This window comes from Protopterus annectens, chromosome 12.part0 (assembly GCF_019279795.1).
Source record: "Protopterus annectens isolate FY-2018-M chromosome 12.part0, PAN1.0, whole genome shotgun sequence".
Lineage (NCBI taxonomy): Eukaryota > Metazoa > Chordata > Ceratodontiformes > Protopteridae > Protopterus > Protopterus annectens.
Window position 1 is genome coordinate 613,445,815 of NC_056746.1, and position 14,979 is coordinate 613,460,793.

Below are 14,979 nucleotides of genomic sequence, written 5' to 3' on the forward strand. Positions count from 1 at the left end.
TATCACTTTAATAACAATGTTCTAAGCACACAATCACTTGTGAGGGATTTGGGCACCCAGATTGATAGCAGCTTGACTTTTGACCACCACGTTGTTTCCATTGTACAGAAAGCTTTCTACATGGCCCACCTCATAAGTAAGGGTATCTCATCCATGGACAAGGAGGTCATAACATCCCTGTATTCTTCCCTCATAAGACCCATTATTGAGTACAATACCCCATTTAGCATTTACCTTGCAAAGCACATGCAGCAGCTGGAGAGACCTCAGAGGTTCCTTACCAAAAAAATCCAGGGCCTCAAAAATCTACCATACACAGATAGGCTAAAAGTCCTATGCCTCTACTATTTTTCATACAGACTCCTCAGAGGTGACCTCTGTCTGGCATACAAGGCGATCTTGGACCCCACCTTTATGGGACTGCTGCATATCCGCAAGTCAAGCTCCACTCGAGTAACCCGCACATACAGCCTCAACCTGGTCTGTGACATCAATAGGACTTGTGGCAGGACAGATTTGTGTCCCAGAGACTCCCCCATCTATGGAATAGACTCCCTCTACACATAAAGCAGAGTACCTCTTTACCCCTTTTTAAGCAGAATCTGGATAACTGGATGGGAAATAGAAAATACATCCCTGGGATTCCACCCGTGTCCCTGCTGGACAGGGGCATCAGGTGCTGATTTGTCGATGATGGGCTAAACTCTTGGCTAGGCTTATAAGGGCCTCAGGGCCAATAGGCTAGCAACTTCCTATGATTCTATGATCCTATGAAAATGTGAGCAAGTTACTTCATGCTCTTAAACTTCAAAATGCAGCTAAGTAAATGTCCCTTTGATTCAGGGCTATTTGCAGTGCTGGCAGCACAAGATCAACTACCAACCTGTGAGGTTTGTGGGCTGGCAGGAGCGGGTGGTAAAATACACATATGCCTGTGTTATAATAAGGCCCTGCATGCTTGGATATGTACTTATAATCCAAACACTGCATGTCTGCCTCCTTGTGGATCATTAGGAAGTGATCAGAAGATTAGGGTTAGGAAGGGTAGGGAGATTTTAGGTTTTGGGAGTGACTAGTAGATAACAAAAGGTTAGGGTTAGGGAGGGGAGATAGTATTTTAGGTTTAGTGAGTGATCAGGAAATTAGGGTTAGGAAGGAAAGGAGGATTTTAACTTAAGAAAGTAAGCAGAGGGAATTGGAGGATTAGGGCTGGGAAGGGGATGACTGACTATAGCTTTAGAGACTGATCAAGTGTTTAGATAGGTTTAGGGAATTGGTGAGAGTTTTTAGGGTTAGGGTTAGGGTTCTTGGATGGATAGTTAACCTTTGCTAACTTTACAGGAATGGAGTCAGTGGGAGTTAGGACACTTGCCAACATGACAGAGTGGCAGCAGGGAAATGTGTTGTGAGCTAATGGTATGAGAGCACCTGTCTCCCACTTGTCCCTCAGCAATGTACTCCTGCTGGCATTAAGCCTTACTACTGACACTCAAAGCTCCATTTTGCATCTTCCTTTGTGCACAGTGTATTAAACAGCCCTAAACAATTTAGCCACCCTTAACAACACAGTTCAATTTCAGCCTCCATACAGTTTTTATACTAAATAAATGGAGAACAGCTATAGTCATTCCCCTGCATAAGGAAAGACCTTTCAGAGACCCAGGCAATTACAGCCCCATAAGTCTGACCAGCATCATATGCAAAGCCATGGGAAGACTTACCATGGAGTAATAAATCAGGATATAGGGAATCTCCAAACACTGGATCCACCTCTGTTTGAATTCATCATGGGCAGGTCATGCTTACTCAACCTGGTATTTTTTTTTGAAAAGGTCAACAAAGCAATGGATGTAGGCAAAAAGGTACACACTGCATTCCTTGGGCTGGCTAAAGGTTTTAACACACTTCCCCATTCAGGAATAGTATAAAAGCTAAATAAAATTGGGATAAACCTCTATGCCACCCATTGCACTGCCAGTTGACTCACAGACAGGATGCAGGAAATCAAAATAGGGGAAGATACCTCCACAAAGAGACCAATGTAGTCTCCCAGGGTCTGTGCTGGGATCTCTCCTGGTTGGCATCTACTTTTCTGAATTAAAAAGTAGTATCAAAAGGCTGTGGCTGGCTAAATGTGCAGATGACTGCAAGGTAGGAGCAGTCATTGAATCCCCAAATGACTTATCTCTTCTGCAAAATAAATAACTGGTGTTAAAATTATGGACTGAAACTAAATGCCAAAAATGCATTATTGTATTCTTTGGTAAGGCATCTACCTCAGGGAGCTACCACACTGACAAATGCCTCTAAGAGTTGACCCAGTTGTTCAAGATTTTGAACTTATGTGGACAGTGACCTACCTTTTGACCAACATGTGTCCATTGGTATAAGACCACCTTTCCATTTTGCACAGCTTATAAACAAAGAGATTGTTTCTAGATCTAAGGATGTCATTGTCCCCCTTTACTCAGCCTTCATTAGGTTAATCATTAAATATAATGCCCTCTTTGGCATGTATCTGTCCAGAGAAATGCAGCAGCTGGAATGCCTACAGACGTACCTTACTAAACAAATACAATGCCTAAAAAACATGTCCTACATGAGCTGACACCCTCCGAGGAGGGTTGGATCTTGGCCTAGCAACCTGAGCCCAGAAAAGTCATAAGTGCTACAGAAACGAGCACTGAAAAGTGCTCACTGCCTGATGTACCACATGGTATGTAAACGGGAGAGAGAGAGAGACACACACACACACACACACACACACACACACACACACACACACACACACACACACACACACACATATGGACTGAAAGCCCAGTCACTATATTTGTTATCCTACAGATTGCTAAGAGATGACCTGTGTCCAGCATGCAAGGTATTCTCTGACCCAATACTGATGGATTTATTGCACATCAAAAAGTCAAATGGCATCAGAAATACTCTAGGGATCTAAACCTCTTCTGCAACATCTAGAGAATGGTTTGGAGGGACAGGTATATCTGACAGAGGATACCGCTGATGTGGAAGAGACTCCTGATCCACATAAAACAAAGTCCATCCTTGTCCATATCCAAGCATGACTTGGATCTACAGATGTGAAACAGAACCTTTACCCCAAGACTGTCCCTTATGCTACTAATGGACAAAGGCATCTCCTAAATGATTTATGCCATTAATGAGTCCTCTCAAATTATCCATGGTATGAACCCAGTTAATCCATTAGGGGTAATATATAATTATCAACCATGGGATGGGAAAGCCAATCTCTAGCCACATGGAATAGGTTAATTTGAGCACAAAAAGAGAAATTAGCTAGGTTTAAAGTGGCCCACAAGGGCAGCTAGCTTAGTACTTACCTGTGAACGTATAACATTTAAACTTCAACAATTTCAGCTTCCAGCAAACTTCACATCTTTGTCAAGTTGTCTTTGTATAGTTATTACAGATATAATTCACTCCCATTAGGCATTTGAACTTCTCTGCCTCATTTATATTTCTCCCAGTAGAACGTTTCAATTGTAATGAAATTAATTCAACTGATTCAATACTGTAGCTGCAGAAGTGATGCTGTATTTGTATTTATTTATTTATTACATCAGTATATATTTAAATCGTGATTTTTTGATATCATAAGCACATTACTGCATAACTTCAGCTTATTCTGCCTTTCTGACAGCAAAATAAAACACATGTGACTTACTCCAACACAATTTATTTGCCACCAAAATCTATGGGGATAATTATCAGAGAAAAGGAAACCTACATCAACTACCACTGCACATATCCTCTGGACATGAGGGTTAGTCTGGACCTAGCGCTTAATCCTTTCATAAGGTAAGGTATGTTCTGCTGGGGTACTGTGTGATTTGAATATAAAATAATATGTAAATATTGCACTTATTGGTAGTATCTGCTTTTCTGAACTGATATTATGTGTGGGCCTGTTGATGCACCATAATTGAAGAAAAATAATGATGAAATGGCTCAGGGATTAGTCTGTTCTCCTTGGGGTCAGATAAAGACCTGAGGTTAATGCAGATTGTCTTTTGGTGGACGACTATATGCACTATTGCAGGCTTTTTAAAAGTGGTCTGAATGTGAATTTCTGACACCAGAATGTCTAATTGTGTATATTTTTTTATGTGTTTTTCTCCCGTGCCTAGCAAGAATAGGCATTTCCCCCATCAGTCCATTTCCTTCTTCCATCCTGGTATTTTCCAGTAAAGGAAAAAACTGACTGGAAGTGACATCATTCATCAAACCATGGAGGTGATCTGCATCCTCATCAGCAGTGACGACATTTGTTATGGCCTTGTCATCACAACCTGGAAATTGACAGGAGCATACACGTCACAGTAGTGGTAACCTATGTCCTTCTCCTATGTGTATATACTGCTACATTCATTCCTGCAGGTACTTTATCACTGACTGGAATGCCAAGTCTGTGTCCTGGTGTCTTTGTCCCCTAGTATTATGTAAACTGACTGGAAACCACCATCGCTCTCCCCTGAAGATGTCTGACTCAGCATTTTCCTCTGCCCAGGTCTATTTGGTTTCATACTACTGTTCTTACTTAGGTCATCTCTGTCATAGTCAGGGCTTCATCCCTGTATGCCAGAGAACCAGGCAATATCATCATATGTAACATGACTGGCATCATTGCATATGTGTGGAGAAAATGGAAGACAATGGTTGACCTCTCAGTACCAAACAAAAAATAATTAATGAACTCCAGGCATCAAACAAACTTTGGATGAGATTCAAAAAAGGATTCCACACATTTGGAGGGTTAACTAATGGATATAGTGATGAAACAGCTCCTTACTGAAATGTCGGTGCTCATAATGCCAACTGCTGACAAAAAAAAAATGAAAACTCAGGAGCAGAGGCAATAGAATACATATTCTTCTTTAAACTTCTTTTTTGCAGGGTGCAAGCTCCCTGCACACCCCCAATCTTATATGCACCACCTGACATACCTTGGAGAAAAGGAAATATTCTGAGAAACTGTCATCTCAGATCATCTCATTAGTATGTGTATGTCTGTTTTTCAGCCATTCAGTGTCTGTGGTTTGGGACTTGGTCTAGCGGGTCCCCATCATCTCTAATGGTTACCAATGAAAATACTGAGGTCTCTGAACTTGGTACAGAGCCAGCCAAGGAACTTGCAAAAATGGGAAAAAAAACATATAGTGTTTCAAAGCTACATTAGGACTGCCTAGCATATATGGTCCAGTTTATGGTCCAGTTTAATAATTGTTACTGATTTTTTTTTTTTGTATTTTTTAGTTAAAAACAAATTATTTTTGCGATTGGTATAAACTGCCATATTTCAAAGACCTTTATTGAACATACTCATACATAAGGCACATGCTAAAATGTCAGATGATCAAAGATGCAACAAAGGCCATTCTGTTGAGCCCATCAGATGGAATGGGCAACCTATCAACAGCTTTCATATGCAGCAAACTGCAATGATACTCCATGCAGTGGCCTGATCTCTATTCTTCTTCTTCTTTCGGCTTTTTCCCGGTTAGGGGTCGCCACAGTGGATCACCTGTCTGCTCATGATTGGCAGTCGAGTTTTATGGTGTCGAGTTGCCAGCCCGGCACCCAACCTTCCACAGAAGGCACACACATGCATTCACACCTAGTGGCCTGATCCCTATAAATAATAAAATGAACACTAAGATCAGTATACTATAAACTAGTTATATGATTTGCAATAGGCTGCCTTTTTGGTCTTGCAGATTCTTCCAAACAGGCTTCAATGAGTTAATTACTGCTTAAATAAATGCCACTTAATTTATATTAAGACATAGGGAATCATACCACCCCACTGAATCTTACTTTTTTGACAGCCAAACAGTCAGTGGATAAGGACAGAAAAACCCATTACTGACTGATGGTAGGAGTGAGATCTGGTGCCAATGCAGGCAAACAGTGATGCTTGTACACTGGCATTCCTTGAAATCAGAGTTTGATGGTAGGCATGTAATAGTTAGGGAATAAATGAAAGGGCTTCAATGGTATTGCATCAATGAATCATATGGACATATATGTGTGTGTACAGGGGTGTGTAGTCCAAGACAAAGTTTATAAATGTTTTTGAAAGACTGCAGTACAAGTATAAATAGAGAATGAAACCAGTACATAAGGGATTATATATATATTATGTAAACATAGCATCCTTCAGGAGCTTTACCCCTTAACGTACAGTCATTTTACAGAATTCAGTGTACAACTTTAGTCATTACAGCTGAGTGATGTCTCCAGGTGACTCTGCAGTTACATCATACTGACTCCTCCAGGTATCAAATATTGCTTGTTTATATTTGCATTAATAATTCCAAAACCACGCCACATACAAAGTATTGAAATATATCTTCTTAAAGCTTACATAATGACAAGCACAACATATTAATATTTGATCTCTGTCTAGTGCAGATAAAGAGATATTAATTTTTGTTCATTTAATATTCATTTATATTGTCATAAATGTATATTTTTCTAAATATCTCAACAACCAAGTAGCACAGACAAACTGCTCAGCCTCATATGAAAGTTTTCAGCAAGATGAACAAAATGCTGCAGACATGTGTATGTAACTTAAGTTCTTGCCAAGATATTGTACATTATTTACAGAATGTAACATACTTAAATGTTAGTGTTTGCTAAGACCTAGAACCTAAAGATTACTACCTCTATAAAACAATTTGTTCTGAAGAGTTTGCCATTTACAGTTCTTTTGTAACCATTGTGATCCCAGAGATATGAACATTTGTTTGAAATTTGGAGACATAAATTGACTATCAAAAAGCTTAGGCTTCACCCTTTGGAAGTTAAAGTGCAAATTTCCAGACCAACATTGGAGGGAGTGAGTTAACTTTATTTTTGTTAAAATAAGTTTGTAATGAGAAGTACAACATAACTGCTATATGCATATATGTATGTATCTTAGATATTCACACTTTAGATTGATTTCTAATATAGTTTTTACTGCTCATTATTTCTTAAATTGTTCCATTGTTCCTTATGACACAGGAACATTTCTTATTTCCATGAAGTTTTGCTAAATTTTGTATGGTTAAACATTTACTTGTCATATTACCAGTTATCATCTAACCCACATGATAATAATATTCATCTAGTTGTAGGTATTCATCCAGCTTATTATACCTGCAGACAATTCTGACTGTGCCATGTGATTACATCCATGTTGCATTTGTTAGTATGGAGGTGTGCACATATATATGTGTGTGTGTGTGTGTGTGTGTGTGTGTGTGTGTGTGTGTGTGTGTGTGTGTGTGTGTGTGTGTGTAGATATATATATATATATATATATATATATATATATGTGTGTGTGTGTGTGTGTGTGTGTGTGTGTGTGTGTGTGTGTGTGTAAAATAAACAAGCAGACTGTGTTCTGAACACCATACAGGATACAGCATAGATAATACTAGATAGTATGCATCAGTGCATTAAGTGCTATCCTATCACTGGTCATGCAGTTCTGTATCTGGGACTCATTTTCATGCCTCACTCATGGTGCATGTATACTGATGGTTTTTGCATGAACTCAACTATGAATGATTGATTTTATCATATTCTAACTTCCCAGTCATCATCATCCCCCTTTTTCCGATTTTCTACAAAGGATCAGGGTGTAGTGTCAACTCTCCCCAACTGTTTAGATTCAGTGCCATTCTCCTACCTTTCTTCAATTCCATCACCTCAAGTTTCCTCAAACACTCTGCCTTCACTGCCCAGATGTCTGTATCTTTCAGAAGTATTGGTTGGACCACCATTTTGTGCACCTTACTTTTCAACTTCTTTGGCACTCTTCTGGCACACAGTATCCCTGGCACTCTACGCCAGGTGGCTGTAGCCCCTCTGATTCTAGGTATGACCTCATCATTCAGACTTCCCTTCTCCTCAACCACCCCTCCCAGATACTTGAAGCTGTTGATCTGTTCCATGTTTTACCTTTTATCTAATTTTTCAGCTTCTTCTGTTTTGCCCCCATTTGCTATTATGACAGCTGTCTTCTCTGTATTCAATTTCATCCCATGTGCCTTCAGTTTTGCATTCCATTCCTTTATTATTTGCTGTAGTTCCTGTTCTGAGTCTGTAATGCTGCATATTGATCTATCCCCTTCGACCTGTTTCAGCAGTGGGCTCAGAGCTGAACCCTGATGCACACCCACTCCCACTGGGAACCCCTCTCTGAGTCCAACACTGTTTGTACTTGTGTTATTGAGTCTTTGTATGTAGCCAGCACTAAATCAGACCATTGGAAGACTGCCTAAATCAGCTTTTTTGGGATCACCTCAAATGATTTCTCAAGTCTAGATCTGTCCAGTTTGACTCTTTCCTCCTCTCAAACTTCTTTTTATCTATCTGTCTCACTATGAATATCAGTTCATTTGTGTTTCATCCTGATCTGAATCCAAACTGCTCACTTCTCATCATCCTTTCTATTAATCTCCATATTCATGTATTAATCACCCTGTCAAGTATTTTCATTATTTGTGACAGGAGTTTGATACCACTTTGCTACCCATAGTTGTGGTTACCTTCTTTGTTCTTGAACACTGGCATTAGAATACATATTTTTCAGTCATTTGGGATAAATCTTTCTCTCCATACTGCTATGACTACCCTCTTGAGTCATTTATTTCCTAATTCACCCAGAACCTTGATCATATCTGCTGCAATCTCATCTGATCCTGATGCTTTTCCTGACTTCATTTTTCTTTGCTGTTCTTACTTCTTCTAGGGAGAGCTCTTCTTCATTCATTTTAGGCTGTGCCTGTAGTAGGACAGCTTCTGTAGGTTTTTCTTCATTTAGAAGTTGATGGAAATACCTCTACCATCTGCCTTTGATGTACTGTGGACTAGCGAATAGATTGTTGCTGGCATGCGTCTTCTGTCTTAACCTTGCCTCCTGATGGAATTTATTTCTACCATTTGCTGAGTCATTTCCAGAACCTGGTAGAGTGCTTCTGATGCCTCATTCTTTCTATTGAGACTGTACTCTTAGCCTTTTTTGTTAGCCAACCAGTATTCCTTCTCAGTCTGGTTTGTCTTTTCTATCTTCCACTGTACTTGTACTCCCCCTTTTTTGATAACTTCCTGGACTTCTGCATTCCACCACCAGATTTCTTTAGGTATCTTATTTCCACACTTTGCTCAGGTTTCATGGTTATATATGCACGCTTATAAACATACATTTGTTAATGCACTGTTATAATCAGTCAATGCAATACGGGACTTCAGGTGCATATGCTTCGGAATATATTACACCCTGAAACAGTAAAGATGTGTGGGTCAAGCACACACAGTATGGCAACAAGAAAATCAGTGCCTCAGGCAGTGACATTAGCTCTGCTTTTCAGAGTAGCAGTGTTGTAGTGCTGCTCATTTATCAGCATATTTCACATGTAGCAAAGCAGATCATTGTGAGCAGGACCACATCAGGTAGTGCACAATGTTAGGACATGCTTTCTGACATTGTGTATGATGTCAGAACATGCTTTCTGACATTGTAAATGATGTCAGGTCATGCTTTCGGACATTGTGTACGATGTCAGGACATGCTTTCTGAAACATGCATCACATTGCTATGCATCTACCCCATTGCACTAGTCCCACACAATGCACAACAAGTCTGAACCTCATCTTAAATGAGCTCCTAGAAGCTTAGAGCTGATGATGCAGGAAGAAGGATGATGATGATGATGAAGATGAAGAAGATGATACATTTTTGCAGTACAACCATGGTGAAAATCTACACTGTTATCCAACTTCTGGCTTGGGTATTTTTTTATCAAATAAGCTAAGGTTGCCATACTATTTGGTTTGCTATTTGCAGTGCATCATGGACAGGGCAAAAAAAACTTGCTCTTGGTATAAGCAAACATGTCAGATCACAATTAGTAAATTTCCCGAGTACCAAATATGAACAGTTTACAATTCACTAAAAGTTTACTTAAAGCTATCTGAGGGTCTATCACACATTAAAGAAACGAAAAAAAAATGCCTTTGAACTTGCAGTTTTAAGTTACTGTAGATATTCAAGCATAGTAGCATCAGTTTTGTGCAAACACTGCAGGTAAACCAAATTATGGATGTTGGGACCTCTGTAACTCTCCATGCAACTAGTGCTATTAGCAAGGGGCATTATTACTGTTTAATGTGTAAAACTTCTTTATCCTGCTATGCTATTGGCTCCACCCCTTGCTTGATGTCTCCACACTGATACATTGCTCAGAGTAGTGGCATCCTAAGAAAGGAAAGGTTGAACTTTCCTAGGCCACCTTGCATTCTTTGGACATGCCTATGCTTCACAGTGACATGTGTGATTGCATGCCTTTAGACTGAATATTGAATATTGCATTTCAGTTTACTGAACTGTGCAAGCCAGTGGTGCACTTCTGGTGCTTTTCTCTGCTATAGTGTGACTACAGAAGTGTGTGTGTGTGTGTGTGTGTGTGTGTGTGTGTGTGTGTGTGTGTGTGTGTGTGTGTGTGTGTGTGTGTAGGTTAGAGCACAGGAATAAAGAGAGACTTGCTCCCATTAAAAAAAAAGTTTGTTTTGTATAAGTTACACTTGTTAGAATTTAATATTCAAAAAAGTAAAACTTGCTTTGCAGTAATTCATCCTAACATATGTAAAGTGCTGCTTAGCACAGCATGCTAAGCTCTGTAATAATTCATGAAAATTCTATATTCAGAGAGCTGTAGGATAGCACAGGGTAACGCCAAGCTCCTCTGTTTAGTTTCTAAACCCCACCACTTAGCAATTTTGTATTTCAATATATTGAAATAAATGGTGAGGTTCAGATGCATTATTCCTGATTTTATACAAAAGATAAGTATAGGTTTTATAAAATGATGATATCTTATCAACTTCTTCAGAAAAAAACAGTCTAAAATTAAAGATTTAACGATTTGGCAATTATTGATGATATAAAGCCACTGGGCCCCTAATGCCTGCAGTTGATAATAGTGGAAGGAGGAGATATTTTGTATCTACAGAGCTTTTGTGGACTTTTAAGGATCAAGAATTTTGCAAGCCTTTTACAATGATATAAGTCTGCATGTATTTTGCAGGAAAGACTAGTCAACCCATAAAATGCATTTAGGGAAGTTCTGATTCTTGAACTTTTTTTATGGAAAAATTCATCTGTGTGTATAGTTGCTCATCTTCTTCTTCTTCTTTCAGCTGTTCCCGTTAGGGGTTGCCACAGCAGATCACCTGTTTCCATTTCTTCCTGTCCTCTTCATCTTGCTCTGTCACACCAACCACCTGCATGTCCTCTCTCACCACATCCATAAACCTTATCTTAGGCCTTCCTCTTTTCCTGTTACCTGGTAGCTTCATCCTTAGCATCTTTTTCCCAATATACTCAGCATCCCTCCTCAGCACATGTCCAAACCAACGTAATCTTGTCTCTTTGGCATTGTCTCCAAACCTTCCAACCTGGGCTGACCCTCTAATATACTTATTCCTAATTCTGTCCACCCTCGTCACACCCAGTGCAAATCTTAACATCTTTAACTCTGCCACATTCAGCTCAAACTCCTGCCTTTTTGTCAATGTCATTGTCTCCAACCCATATAATATAGCTGGTCTCAGTACCCTCTTGTAGACCTTCCCTTTCACTCTTACTGGTACTCATCTGTCACAAATCACTCCTGACACTCTTCTCCATCCACTCCATCCTGCCTGTACTCTTTTCTTCACCTCTCTTCCACACTCACCATTACTCTGAACTATTGATCCCAAGTAGCTATAGCTTTAATATACTGGTGTGTTTGCTCATGTTTAAACTCATCCACCTTCACCACCTCTACTCCTTGCATCCTCACCATTCCTCTATCCTCCCTCTCATTCACACACATATATTCTGTCTTAGTCCTGCTGACCTTCATTCCTCTTCTCTCTAGAGCATATCTCCATCTCTCCAGGGTCTCCTCCACCTGTTCCCTACTCTCACTACAGATCACAATGTCATCTGCAAACATCATAGTCCATGGGGACTCCTGTCTGATCTCGTCTGTCAACCTGTCCATCACCACTGCAAATAAGAAAGGGCTCAGAGCTGATCCTTGATGTAATCCCACCTCCACCTTAAACTCATCCATCACTCCCACCGCAGACCTCACTGCTGTCACACTACCCTCGTACATATCCTGTACCACTCTTACATACTTCTCTGCCACTCCTGACTTCCTCATACAATACCACAACTCCTCTCTAGGCACCCTGTCATATTCTTTCTCTAAGTCCACAAAGACACAATGCAACTCCTTCTGACCTTCTCTCTACTTCTCCATCAACACTCTCAAAGCAAACATCGCATCTGTAGTGCTCTTTTCCAGCATGAAACCATACTGTTGATCACTAATCATCACGTCCCTTCTTAACCTAGCTTCCACTACTCTTTCCCATAACTTCATGCTGTGACTGATCAATTTAATCCCTCTGTAGTTACTACAGCTCTGCACATCACCCTTATTCTTAAAAATCGGTACCAAAACACTTTTTCTCCAATTTCTCAGGCATCCTCTCACTTTCTAAGATTTCATTAAACAATCTGGTTAAAAACTCCACTGCTATTTCACCTAAACACCTCCATGCTTCCACAGGTATGTCATCTGGGCCAACAGCCTTGACAATGCATTTTCCCTGCTCTTTTTGCTCATATACTGCTGTTTACTTTACTCATTGTGTTGTATTTGGAATCTGCTTCATTGTTGCTTTATTTACAGACTTCACAAGTGTATCACAAGGAGAAAGTAAAAGAACGTAAAAGTAGTCTAAGTAAATGCTCATTGCGAATCACTTATACCAAAGGTTCAGCAGGTATGAACGTTAACAATGAGTGCACTAATGAGAGACATGGCACTAACTTGGTTGAGAGAGACTTGCATTGTAACTTTGAGAATGTAATTAAGTCTGAGTTTACTTTTGGACCCGCAAATGTTTCAGATTCCGGTATAGATGTGAACTTGCAGTCTTATGGTGCCCCTAATGATTTTAAGGGCACTCTTAAAGAGAGAATTTTGTACATGGAAAAGAAATTGTGTATTATCAACTGTTTACAAATAGACAATGCCTACTATGGAAAATGTATAGAATTACAAATTGTACCGCAGGGACTTAGGTTCTTTAAGGAACCTATGGGTATAGATTTAACAGATGAACTTATTAGTGATTTAACACATTGTTTGATAATTTTGGCTTTAGTTTTATGTAATTGTTGATTAAATATAATGACACAAAGCTTAGTAAGTTACTGTCTGAAGTAGAATTAATAAACGAGGATATAACACATGATTTGCTTTTTGAAGAGTGGAATCAGTTTTATAACAGACAATTTTATTTTGTTAATAAACATAGCACTACACTTTTTAGAAGGAAGGAAAAGAAAATAATCAGGGACACAAAACAATATAGGGAAAAGAATGCATATACATGGAAATGTAATAAGATGAATTATGCAGAATAATTACAAATAAAACCCCATAGGACATGTTAAGGAAAAGAATACAAGGTATAATAAAAGATATAAAATTCATGGGGGACAACAAAAACAGGAGCACAAGCCTAGACATTTTTGAGATGGCAAGAACACCAACTTCAAGAGATACAGAGGGGTATATTGGGATCCAGGTCAGAGGAGAAGCCTCTGGCAGGACCAAAGGATGCCCCCGTTCAGGCAATATCAAATGAGCAACAAATGGAGGTAATTACATTGAATGAAGTTGTATACTGTTTTAAAAATTTTAGGATTTTTAACTACACAGCTAATGAAGTTACAAAGGAACATTTTTCCTGTTTTTAAAGGGAATGAAATATGTACTCACTGTTTATTTTGACTTGGATGATTATCTTGTTGAAGCTAAATTATATATAAGGAAACTTAATTTAGCTATGCATTTTAAAGACAAGGAAAGTGAAATGCCTACCTCTACATTAAAGAAAAAAAGCACATACAATCTTTTGCACCTCACCCTTTCAACATTAGATATGTTAATTACTGAGGATTTACATAAAGCCCACACTGATACAAAAGGGAAAAAGAGAAAATGTTTTAACCTAAATAAATCAGAGTGGGGAATTATTCCAAAAGTTATGTAATGACTCATCTATTAGAGTTATGAAACCAGACAAAGGAGGAGGTATAGCATTATTTGATCAAATGGAATACGTGAATAAAATGTATGAAATTTTGAACAATACTCAAGTATATGAAACTGTATCCCTCAATGAGATTAATATTGCCTATAGACGTATTGATTCATGGTTAGAGGAGTACTTACTGGATCAAGGAATAACTTTAGACATTTATAATTTTCTTAAAATTAAATATCCAGTGTTAACCACCATATTTGGAGTACCCAAAGTCCATAAAGATGTCATACAGCCACCATTCCAACCAATTGTCTCCAGAAGTAGGTCAAATATATTTCCTTTCGGTGTGGTGATTGACAATTGGTCGAAACATATTTACAACAATATCCCACACATACTTAAAGATTCATGGGATTTTTTAGGTAGACTGAAACAAGAACTTTAGGACAAAGATTTAATATTTATTACCATCGACGTGGTGGATTTATTTAATTCTATATGAAAGGAAGAAGGGCTTGACTTATTCCATCAATCAATATTAAGGTTTTCTAATTTAGATAATGACAAAATATCAATTATTCTTGAGTTCATGAGTATGGTTTTAGAAAATAATTTCATTTACTACGAAGGCGAATATTTTAAACAAGTTAAAGGGTTTGCGATGGGGGCTGCATGCGCCCCCATTTTCGCCAACTTAGTTTTAACTGAATGGGAATGCAAATATGTGTTCAGTAGTGATTTTAACAAATATTTCAAACTTTATGTACATTTTTTAGATGATGTTTTTATTTTGTGGACAGGAGATGCAAAGGACATTGATAAGTTTATAAT

General features: G+C 38.8%; 1 protein-coding gene across 1 annotated transcript in view; it reads left to right on the top strand.

Annotated features, from left to right (window-relative positions):
- The window catches only part of LOC122816198, a 402,987-nt gene that overhangs the window by 304,953 nt on the left and 83,055 nt on the right, over nucleotides 1-14,979 (top strand). The window contains exon 13 of the mRNA XM_044088949.1: nucleotides 3,683-3,840. Coding sequence (XP_043944884.1) covers nucleotides 3,683-3,840 — 158 coding nt within the window. The remainder of the gene's footprint in view (nucleotides 1-3,682; nucleotides 3,841-14,979) is intronic.